The following is a 12713-nucleotide window of genomic DNA, read 5'->3' on the forward strand; positions in this document are numbered from 1 at the left end:
GGAGAGATTGAATGGCACGCTCTACTGTCAGCAAAGGCAGAAATGCCCCAGTCCAGGGCTGACAAATGACGGAATGGTCTTCTGGTTTCACACTGGATCTCGTCTCTGAACTCTGTATGTTTCTGCTGGTGTTTATAAATGAAGCCGTATACTTTTCACTTGGTTTTCTTAAGAACAAGTTCATGAAATACTTTCTAGTTTCCTTGTGAACTACCCCAAGCAAGATGTGAGTGGGAGCAGTGCAAGCTCCCACAGATACTTTCCGAGGGGGTCCCGGGCTTGACTCTAGGATGATGACAATTTCCAAAAGGCCAATTTAACAGCAATTGGATTTTTCCTGCCTGCCTGCACCATTAGCTGACAACTCACTTCTTCCATCACATCTGCAAACAGTTCTCCTAGACAGTTCTGACATTTCCCACTTAGGAAAGCCACTTTCAGGAAGTTATTAACCCAAACGGAATCTTCCTGGTCAAGCTCAGGGGTACAGAAATGCCTCAGGTGGGCAGGTCTGCAGCCAGTTGGTTCCCAGTAAGCGATAAGAACGGCCAAATAGGACAAATTGGAAAAATCAGACCAAAGATGTCAGTTACTATGAGACTAAATACCTACACGTGTATAGGGTACAGCAATAATAAAATTCCCATTTTTTGAGAGTATTATTCCATGAGAGCAAAGACCATACCTATTTTGTTCACCGTATACCAGCACAATGCCTAGTTCATAGTAGGCAAGTATTTGCTAAATGGATAAATGTAGTGTTAATATGTGCTGGGCACTGTGCTAGAACCATTGCACATGTTACCTCATTTATTTACCCATCCCAAAGCTAGAAGGTAGGAATTAGACAAGGAAACTGAAAACCAGAGAAGTAAAGTAACTGCCCATGGTCACCAATTAGTAAGTGACAAAGCTAGGACTAAAATCCAGCTGTGCCAAAGCAATGTTTTTGCCACTATGACCCTCTCCAAAACACAGGTTCAGTCACTAACCTGGTGAGGTCCTTATATTGACAGTCTTATTGAAATTATCCTTGAGCGCTTCTATCACCGACTTCATTTCCTCATCCACCTCTTCCAAGCTGATTATATCCTCAACCAAGGTAGTGTTAAGATTCATTCTGGTTTGGGACTGTCCTTTCCCTTTGGCTAGAAAGTCAACATTCAATGAATTAAAAAAACAGCAGCATAAACAGAGACAATAAACAATGAGTTAAGAAGTACCTACTACGTGCAGGGAAAAAAGCCAAGTGCTGGAAAATTACAGAACATTGTCACTGCCCTAAAAAAGAGCCTACACTTACTGTCAACCTGGGACCCAGCATCACACAAAGCACTTTCTCAGATATTAGTGAAGGCACACGTTTTATAATGAGACACCCAGGTGAAAATATGGGCTATAATGCATACGACCTTTATGACCTTGAGCAAGTTACTCTACTTCTCTGATATCAGGTTCCTTTCCTATGAAACAGGAATAATATCTATACTGCCAGGTTGCTGCAAGGATACAAATTAAGTAATTCAAATACCTAAAAGAGCACTATCCACATGGCAGACACTCCATAAGTGAATGAATTCCTTATTTTTCAGAAAAATAAACAGAAGATGAGAAAGGTAGAGTGACTTTGCGTAATGTCACAAGGTCATGAAATAGTAAAGACAAGGTTTGGTCCCAGATGTGCCTAATTTTAAACCCATGAACTTTCCATTAAATTGTCTTCATAAAATGTAATTGGAGATACATAAAATATATTAATTCATTTAAAAATGAATCCTAAGACAAGGATATGCAAACTATCTGATGCCTAGTACAGACAGAAAAAACAATAGTAGTTTAGCAACATTAAACACCGCCAGTAGTAGTGACAATGGCTTATATTTTAGAAAGCAACAATACTGAGAAGTGAATAAAATTCTAATTTATATCTAAACCATCATAGTGATTTTTCATATCCATCTATAACGGGTATATGCATAGATCACTCCCGTGAGTATTACAAATAGTCCTGCATTTCTTTAAGGAGGGTGTGAGAAGGAGAAAAAGAATAAAAATATTTAAATAATATTATCCTACACTAGTTTATTTATTAAGTATTCAACAAACATTTATTGAGATCATTCACAACAAATTTTATTGAACATCTACAGTGAGCTAGATCCTGAGCTATTTGTATACCATATTACAATTTGCAATGCAATTTCAAGTACATTCTTCTTTTAGATATTCAAAGCAGCTCTCTGACGTAGGATGAACAGAGATTATTATTGTCCCCGTTTTACAGATGAGAAATTTGAGGCACAAGCCATTTAAATGTTTTGCCCAAAGTAACCAACCAGTTAGCAGCAGAGTGATTTTTTTTTTGAACATTTATTTGCTTGTATCACCATCTTGCTTGAAATCTCACTGGTCTTAAGTTAACAGGCTAATGGCTTAGGATTGTCAGAACTGATGAAAGAGGTGAATCTTCAGATTCAGAAACACAAGTTCCAAACAGGATAATAAAAGTAAATTCATACCTACATTTTGTGAATGCAGAAAACTAAGGATAAAGAGATTGTGAAAACACCCAGAGAAAGGACAAATTATCCATAAAGGATCAAAATTTAGAATAATAGCGACAATAGAAGCTAGAAATAATTTCCAAGAGCAACAACAGAAGCTAGAAACAATGGAAATAATATCTTCAACTTTAGTGTTAAACCAAGTATGCATGTTAAAAATTTTAAGTTATGCCCATCAATATTAGAATGGATAACTATTCTTTATGAATGAAATACTATACAACCGTAAGAAGAAAAGATCTACAACTACAAAGAAGAATTTAAATGAATCTCACAAACATAATGTTAAGCAAAGAGGCTAGACACAAGAATCCAGACTGTACAGTGCAAAATCCAGATACAATAACATATACTAAACAGTATAACAGATAAAACTATATCATTAGTAGTTAGAATAATAGTTACCTGCAAAGGGTAGAAGGTGGTAAGTTACTAAAAGGGAGCAAAAGGGCACTTTTGACATGCTGGGAATGCTCTGGTTTTTGGTTTGGGTGCGGATTACATAAGTAAAAATTATATAAGTGAAAATTATCAAGCTATTTTCTTATGATAGCTGCACTTTTCCATAGGTGCTTTATTTTTATAAAAACATAAAAAAGAAATTAAAAGTAACCACCAAAACAATAAGAAATAGAATGTATACCTTCCAAATCAGCAGAGATGAAAAAAGAAGAATAAAGAAACTTGATTAATCCAATAGAAAGGAGAAAAGAAGAAACAAAGAAAACCTCAATAAAGAGGTAGTACAAAATAATAGAAATACAAGTACACAGACCAAAGAACCAGTTAAAAGTTAGAGATTCTCAGTAAGATTTTTTTTAAATCTAGTCATATATAATATATACAAGAGATTTTACAAAAACATAAGATCACAGAAAGTTTAATGTATGGGCATGAGAAAATTATAACCCTAGCAAATATTAATCAAAAGAAGGCTGGTGTAGTTATATTAATATAAGACAAAATTGATTTTACAACAAAATGCATTATTAGAAACAATGAGGAGCACTTCATAAAAACAGAAAAAATTCACCAGAAAGATATAACAATTCTGAGCTTCAAAACTACTTATGGACTGAAGAAAAATACACAGTGGAATTTTAAAATATTTAAAATGACAATAATAAAAATACTACACATCAAAAACTTGTAGGAAGTACCTAAAGTTGTATTTATAAATTTACAGCCTTAAATGCTTACAAGAAAAGAACAAAAGTCAAAAATTAATAAACTGTCCAGCTCAAAGGATACAAAAAGAACAAGAACATGGGAGGAAGTAAACAATATAGAACAGAAGTCAATAAAGTTTTTAAAAAGAGAGATCAAAAAAATTAAAAGCTCTTTTTCTAAAAAGGTGTATAAAATTGACAAACTTCTGTCAAAAATAATTGATTAAAAAAAGGACGTAGGGACTTCCCTAGTGGCGCAGTGGTTAAGAATCCGCCTGCCAACGCAGGGGACACGGGTTCGATCCCTGGTCTGGGAAGATCCCACATGCTGCAGAGCAACTAAACCCATGCGCCACAACTACTGAGCCTGCGCTCTAGAGCCCGCAAGCCACAACTACTGAGCCCACGGGCCACAACTACTGAAGACCGCACACCTAGAGCCTATGCTCCGCAACAAGTGAAGCCACAGCAATGAGAAGCCCGCGCACTGCAAGGAAGAGTAGCCCCCACTCGATGCAACTAGAGAAAGCCCGCGTGCAGCAACGAAGACCCAAGTCAGCCAAAAATAAATTAATTAATTAATTATTTTTAAAAAGGGAAGTAGACACAAATAAATAATACTAAGAAAGAAAAAGGGGACACAGTCACCAAAACAGTAGACATTTTAATAATCTTAAGAGACTATTACGGACAACTTTATGCCAAGAACTTCCTATAAACATATAATTTACTAAAACTAACTCAAGAACAAAAAGAAAATCGGGGAGTTCCCTGGTGGCCTAGTGGTTAGGATTCTGGGCTTTCACTGCCGTGGCCTGGGTTCAATCCCTGGTCAGGGAACTGAGACCCTGAAAGCTGCATGGCGTGGCCAAAAAAGGAAAAAAAAAAAACTATTCCTATTCACCAGCAACCAAATAGAACACACAATTTTTAAAAAGATATAAACTTAAAACAATGAATCTTGTATAAAATAATACAGAATATATTTATGACCTTAAGGTAGGAGAAAATTTCTTAAAAAGGAAAAAAAGAGCACTACTCGAAAAAGATTGATAAACTGGTCTACATTAAAATTAAGAACTTCTGTTCACTAAAAAAACACTGTGAAAAGGCGATTATTATCAGCAATACATATATATATGCAGAAGTCTTATCTTTAGAATACATTAAAATTCTTACAAGTCAATTTTTTAAAATGGGCAAAAGACTGGAAAGAGGATATCCAAATAACCAATAAACAAATAAAAGGTGCTCACCATCATTATTCATCAACGAAATATAAATTAAAACCATAATGAGATATAACTGCTCACCCATCAGGATTGCTAAAATTAAAAAGGCTGACCATACCAAGTGTTCACAAGCATACAGTGGGTATTTAGCAAATAGAAAGCTAAAACACTCTGGGAAGGAGTGTAACCTGACATGACTACTTTGGAGAATTGTATGTTCTGAAACTGAACTGAAACTGAACTGAAACTGAATATATGCATAACCAAAGGCTCAGCAATCCTCCTCTTGGTATACACCCAACAGAAAGGCATACATATGGGCACCAAAATGCATGTTCATAGCAGCATTATTTATTTTAGCTCACAACTGGAAGCAATTCAAATATCCATCAACTACAGAAAACACATATAAATCGTGGTATACGCATTCACTGGGGTACTATAAAGAAATAAAAATGTACCAACAACTACTACAGGCAACAACATGGACAAATCTCACATGTAGATTGCTATCAAAAGAAGCCAGGCATGAAAGAATACATCTTGAGTTCAAAAAGGGCAAAACAAATCTGTGGTGGTAAAGTCAAGAGAGGGGGCTGTCTTTTGAAGGGTGACAACTGAAAAGGACGTGAGGGAAGCTTCCAGAGTACAAGTGACGTTCTATATCTTAATCTGGGTGATGGTTACACGGTTGTGTTCACTTTGTGAAAATTCACTGAGCCATACACTTACAATTTATGTACGCACTTTTCTGTGTACATCACTCAAAAATTTACTTTAAAAAATATACATATACAGGGGTTTCCCTGGTGGTGCAGTGGTTAAGAATCTGCCTGCCAATGCAGGGGACACGGGTTTGAGCCCTGGTCTGGGAGGATCCCACATGCCGCGGAGCGGCTAGGCCCGTGAGCCACAACTACTGAGCTTGCGCGTCTGGAGCCTGTGCTCCGCAACGGGAGAGGCCGCGACAGTGAGAGGGCCGCGCACCGCGATGAAGAGTGGCCCCCACTCGCCGCAACTGGAGAAAGCCCTCGCACAGAAACGAAGACCCAACACGGCCATAAAATAAAATAAATTTATTAAAAAAAAAAATATATATATATATACATATACAAAAGTGACAAAAATGATGACAGCCTAGAAATAAACCTGATTAAAGAACTGTGCAAGACCTTTATGGAGAAAACCTGACAATATAAGTTTCATAGAGAAGAGCAAAAGGCCAAGAAGAAGAAAAAGAAAAAGCTAGCGTGTTCTGAGGGGAAAGATTTGTACCACTAGATTCAAGACTTGTGATTCAGGCATTAAGGAATTTAGTGCAGGGAGAGATGAGTAGTTCAACACACCAAGAACTCAGATATAAATCATACATATAAAGAAACCTGACATATGACAGAGGAAGCATTACAAATCTGGGAGTAAAGAAGGGCTACTCAATAAGTGAGGTTGACACACTTATTACCTATTTTAAAAATAAATAAAATTAGATTCCCTACCTCACATCATATTCAGAAATAAATTCCATATGGATTAAAAACCCAAATGTGGAAAGTAAAAACCTTTAAAAGATTTAGAAGAAAATACAGAAGAATAGCTTTATGACTTTCAGATAGCTGAGGGTTTGTTAAGTAAGACAGAAAAAGCAAAAATGATAAAAGAACTGAAAAATATGACTACATTGAAACTTATGTTCAATGAAAGACATCATAAAGTAAAAAAGGCAAAGTAGATACTTGCAACATATACAATCAACAAAGGATTAGCATTCCTAATATAGAAAGAATCCAATAAATCTAAAGGAAAATGTCAAACAACCAACTTTTTTTTTTTCTTCCAATTAAAACAAATGTTTTAATTGTCCTCACGTCCATCATTTCAGTCAGTCCCACAAGTAAAGCAGGCAAATCAAATGGTGTTGTTTGAGACTTCAGTTACAAATCATGTAGGGAGAAAAAGATCTTCTCTTTTTTGAAAATTCTTTTTGCTTTCTGCTCACTGACATAGAGGTAAAAGAAAATGACTGCAACTTAAACATGAAAGAACTCTTTACAATTAAATCCACAATTTTATACATTTATCTCACTCACGTGTCAGTGAAAAATCACCAACTATGACAAAATAGGACAAATTATATGACAGAAGAACCAAAAAACTTAATAAAAAACATATCCGAGTGTGAAAAGTATGGTACTCTCGTGGTCTTCACATCCTCCTCTTCTGTGTACTTATGTACAACACATTGTTTCCTCGGATAAATGCATCCCCGTACTTATTCTTCAGCTGTCCATTTACATACTCCTCTGTCTGCTCCAAGGCTATATTCATATAGCCATCCAGGCAAGCCAGGACCCCTCGGTAATCCACTCCAGAATTTAATTTTACCACAACTGGTCGTCCGATGATTTGCTTCAGGAAGTTACTGGGTGTTTGCTTCCGCAGACTCATTTTAACAATCCTGATCAGAAATTTGGGATGCGGGAACCCTGAGTTCTAATCCCAGCTCTGCTACTTAATTAGCTGTGTGCCTTGGATAACTCATCATTTCACCTCTCAGGCCCCAGGTTCCTCATCTCGCAGCTGGGATCAGAACCCCGACTCAAACAACCAACTTTTTAAGAGGCAATCAAAGAAGACAAAAACTGAATAGCCAATGAAATATGAAAAGATGCTGCTTACACGCTGCAGCTAACATCTAGTGCACTAGAAGACTGCAATGCTGTGGACATCAGGAGACTTGGATTCCAGTTCTGCCACTAACTTGGTATGATCGTGGGCAAATGTCTTACATATGGACCTCAGTTTCCTCATTTGCAAAACGGTGAGATCTGTGCTTCACTAGGTAATTAGAAGAATTTCTTCACTGGATAATTACAATTCCTTCAATGGATAATTATAAGGATCAAATTAAATTATTAAATGTATGTGAATTTAAAACAATATAATGCAACCTACAGATCAAAAGTTATTAACTGAATATAAGGCTTCTATGCATTAAAGCTCTTTTGGCAACTTGTTAATTTTCCTATTAACAGAAAAGGAAAAGGTCTGCATGAAACCATAAAAGAAAAGCAGTGGGAAAAACATTCAGTAGGGTATTTCAAGCACCATCCTTAGGAGTGGACTCCCTGACCCACCATTGCAAACAGCAGGTCTGCTTGACAATTTTCTGTCACTCATTCATTCCTTCAACAAAATTTTTTGATACATACTATGTGTCAGGCCCTATTAGTTGCTAAACAAGAAAATCATAGACCTCACAGGGTCCAGTATGGAAGACATACCAAACAATAATTAACTAATTAATGAGTGCTGTGCTTAAGTACATCAAAGGTAAAGTAACAGTGTGCACAAATGCATGTAACAAGGGACCTGACCCAGCCTAAGAGGTCAGGGAAGGCTTCCCTGAGGAAGCGACATTTAAGCTGAGACCTGAGTTGTATCAAGGTCTCATTCTTGGATGACACAAGCCATTAAGATCATCCATCTAAATCCACGGCTCTAATATCTCCTCACCCAACAACCTTCTGCTTTTAATATTATTTCCAACGCAGATCTTCCTATAAGGAGAAGGCATGTTGATCCCTGCCACAAGTATTCTGATTTGCTTGGCACTTATACCTCTAATTCTAAATCTAAAAGAAATTAGGCATTTTCTGAGCCGTAATAACAAAAGAGGCAGCATGGCAATGAGAAAACAGGTTCTAATACCATCTCTGTCACTGTGACCTTTTAAGCTAATCAACTGAACCACCTGAGATACCATTTCCTCATGAGGCATGGGGAGAAATTCAGAACATCTCTGAGATCCCTTCCAGCTATGATAATTCAAGGGCTAAATATAAGACAGGGGTGAGGAGGTCATGCCTTTACCTTTGGCTTTCTTGGTAGCGAAATGACGGATTGGTACAGCTGGATAGGCCAGGTATTGCCCGTGGTCATTCTGACTTCCACTCACTGTCTTCAGCGTAACTTCTGAAACAGGTCTGGTCAAGGCTGCAAGGGAGTTGCAAAAGGCAGGGTGGACCAAGCGGAAGCACCTTAAACCCAAGGCCATGACTGAAGACAATTCTTGTGAACACCCACTAAAAAGAACAAGACAAAAAGGAGATCAAAGTAAAACAGACCCTATTACAACTTCAGAAAATAATCTGTACCAGTTAGCAAGCAAATCCTATCAGCAGAGTCTATCAGTTTTGAGTATGTGCTAGGTAACTTAAATACATTATCCCTAATCCTCCTCCCAACATCTGTACAACTTAATATGATTAGCCCCATTTTATACTACGAAGAAACTGAGGCTCATGGAGATTTAAGTAACTTGCTCACAGTCTGTAGGACTCCAAATCGCCATGCTCTTTCCACTACAGCAAATGCCCCTTAGCACACAGGGAACAGAGTTAAGTAAATGCGCAGCAGACTAAATCCTTAATGATGGTAATTAAACCCTTATAGGAGAAAAGGGACAAAATCTTGATACAGTTATACTATAAAGAGGAAGGGCAGAGCATTGGAAGAAGACTTTAAACTAAATAAAATCATTTCAACAGGCATAAAATGACTGGAAAATTCACACAACAGCATTTAATTAAAATTTTCTTTGGTTCCTTATGCACCGATTACCAATTAGAATGCACTTTACTGTGAGTCTGAAGCATGGCTGAGGTTTGAGGTCTTCCATGTTATAGAACTAAAGCTCTGGGAAATGCCACCCTCCTTGGTGTTAACACAAGTTACACACTATACTTCTGAGGGCTTTGACCATGGAAAAGATGCTAGAGCCTACAGCTACCTCTGGGATAGAACACAGTTCTAGCTTACTGGCAAATGTAGCATTAATAGCTTCTGCCAGGAATCTGGCTATTATTACTCAGCTAAAAATTAAGCACAATTAGCATCAAATACTTGGAAGCTACCGTCTTTGAAAAACAGCCCCAAACCTCATTAAAAAAATAACAAATCTCATCCTAAAATTTTGATGCAGTATAACAGACTGAATAAGAGCATCGGTTTTGCAGCCAGAAGACTTGGAATCCAATCCCATCTCCACCACTGACTAAATGCCCCTGAACCTCTCCGCACCTTGATTTCCTCAACTGTAAAATGGAGATAATTATAGTTATTTCCTAGGTTTGGGAAGAATAAATAGGTTAATGTAAGTAAAACACTTGGCACAGTCTCTGGCAGACAGCAGGAGTTCCCCAAAAGGGTACCTATTGACAGCTGTCACCTTTCCTTTCAGAGACTTCCATGCCAGGGTCAGACACAACAAAGAAATCGTACATGTCATTACTAAAGTACAAGGAAGCCTAGAGTCAGTCACATCTAGATATAAATTTCAACTTTGGGCAATTCATTCCACTTACTGGGCATCACGTTCCCCCTTTGCAAAATGAGAAAAATAATCCTGTTCTTAAAGCAAAATGAGATAGTGAATGCATATTAAAAACCTAGTAGAGTGCCGGGAATATAGTACCTGTTTAATAAAAGCTGGCTATCATTACCACTATTTTTTTAAAGAAAAGCAAATGAGTTGCACAAAGGCAAATAACTTCTCCCAATGAACTTTTAATAGCAAGAGATGCTAGATGTCAGGGATCAGTGTGTGGACGTCAGTAAAGACAGAGCTAGATAAAAAAATAAAAAAATTTTCCCCTTTTACATTATTAATACCTACTATTAATGGAGGTCAGGCCTGGGCTGCCTGCTTTACCCATATTATTCATTTAATCCTCTCAAAAATGCCACAAAGAGAGTATAATAATCTCCTTTTTATAGATGTAGAAGCTGAGGCTCAAAGAGACTGTCACTGACCAAGGGCATGGAGCTAATAGTTCTGCCCTGTAGCAGCAAAACTGTTCACAGAAATGTGCCTCTAAGTGAGGTTTCTATATCTAGGTTTTTGCCTAATATAGCCAATGCCTAGCCCACACTTATATCCAAATATGGCTGTATAATATAGTGTGTTTTTTTTTAATCTACAGGGTCTCAATCTGGCTGTTTCACTAAGACAGGTTTCCTGGTGTTCCTGTTGCAGGTCATAATACCAATCCACAAAGCAACAGGAAATCAAAATGGTTTAGAAATAAACAACCTTTGACAGAAAACGCACCCAAAAGCAGACCCGGTACACGTGAACCGGAAGACGACTCTATAAATAAACCACACTGCTGAAATGCTTAAGGCGTAGATTTTAATTGCACAGAAGTCAGGAAACTTCAAAGTGGAAGGTCAATAAAGGCAATCCCTTGGACCCTTTACCTTAAGAACATGCATATTAACACTCAGTTCAGCAGAGAAGTAAGGTCGAGGAAAGGAACCATTATGGGAGCCCAAGTATTATACAACAAAATTAACCTACACTCAGAAAAAAAAATGCAGCAGGAAATACCTGACCTTTGGATGCGGTCTTGAACTGGAATCTCAGTTTGCCCATTTACTAGCTGTGTGACCTTAGGGAGATCATCAGCCTCTCTGAGCTACAGTTTCCACTGCAACTTTCTCATGGTGATATTAATGAGCCCTTAAAAAGGTAATTATAACAATAATAATGAAACAATAGCTTATAATCATATAGTGATAACTATGTGCCAGAAACAATTCTAAGTGATATATTGCATATATTAACTCATTTGAGCTTCATGATAACCTAGGAGATAAGTACTTATTATTATAACCATCTTACGGATAAAGAAACAGAGGCACAAGATAAATAATTTGCCCAAGATTTTATTTCAGGCACTTTTGTTCCAGAGTCTGTGCTCTTAACCACTGTCCTAGGTTGTATACATAAGGCAGTATAATTACTGGCATTGTTTTTCCAACTGTTGAAACATTTTTTAAAACTACTTGAAGCACATATTCTTTATCCAAAGTTGCAAGTTCTCAAAACTTGAATTTTCCTGTTTTTTCATAGAAGGTGCACTTTAATTTTGTAAAGAAATAGATGAGGAACACAAAGTCCTGGTATATCCACTGTCCCAGCAACCCCTACCAATCCAGCTGTATATTAGTTTATGATATGTAGACTTTTATAAATGTGGGTGTGCACACACGCAGGCCCTTGTTGTATATAAAATACTTTCACGTGTTACCTGGTTCTCACAGTAACCACGGTTGTGATAATCACCCACATTTTACAAATAAGCAAATTGATATTTCATTTCCTTGAATACTCTTCCTGCTCCAGGGCCTTCAAAAATACTGTTGAATCTGCTTGGAATGATCTTCCCTCACCTCTTTAATGAACTACCGCATACTTTCCTTTCAGATTTCAGCTTAAGCATCACTTCGTCAGAGGATGCCTTCCTTGGCTATCTCCTCTAGCCCAACAGGTCAAACGTCCTATAGCCCACTTTCATAGCACCCTGTACTTTTTCATAGCACTTACTTTAACAATATCAGTTAATATTTGTGTAGTTATTTGATCATTGTCTAATTCCCTCCATAAGACTATAGGCAGTACAAGGACTAATCTATGGTTGTCTTGTTCATGGCTGCATCCCCAGCCCCTACCACAGTCCTGAACACAGGAGACACTGAATAAATGTGAAGAATCTATGAGCGAAAGTCTGTAAAGATTAAGTCCTTCCTCCAGGTCACAATGCTGGCACCAAAACTGAAATCTAAGCCTCAGACAGTAGGTCCTAGGCTCTACTTCCCACTGCTTCCATTATCTCTTGGTTTGCCGGATTTTTCACTTAGAGATAATAGGGCACGTTCTCACAGTAACCACGGTTGTGATAATCACC

General features: G+C 37.5%; 2 protein-coding genes across 2 annotated transcripts in view; both read right to left on the reverse strand.

Annotated features, from left to right (window-relative positions):
- MRRF (mitochondrial ribosome recycling factor) overlaps positions 1-12713 on the reverse strand; it is a 56772-nt gene that overhangs the window by 42596 nt on the left and 1463 nt on the right. Inside the window, exons 2-3 of the mRNA XM_061199975.1 lie at positions 8836-9047; positions 993-1148 (exon numbers count right to left, since the gene is read on the reverse strand). Of these exons, the coding sequence (XP_061055958.1) occupies positions 993-1148; positions 8836-9019 (340 nt within the window). The 5' untranslated portion in view covers positions 9020-9047. The remainder of the gene's footprint in view (positions 1-992; positions 1149-8835; positions 9048-12713) is intronic.
- LOC133098238 (U6 snRNA-associated Sm-like protein LSm6) lies at positions 7093-7544 on the reverse strand. The gene has a single exon (XM_061200987.1). It carries the CDS (start codon positions 7408-7410, stop codon positions 7168-7170), a length of 243 nt encoding a protein of 80 aa, XP_061056970.1. The 5' UTR covers positions 7411-7544; the 3' UTR covers positions 7093-7167.

Source organism: Eubalaena glacialis, chromosome 9 (assembly GCF_028564815.1).
Source record: "Eubalaena glacialis isolate mEubGla1 chromosome 9, mEubGla1.1.hap2.+ XY, whole genome shotgun sequence".
In the NCBI taxonomy this organism is placed as follows: domain Eukaryota; kingdom Metazoa; phylum Chordata; class Mammalia; order Artiodactyla; family Balaenidae; genus Eubalaena; species Eubalaena glacialis.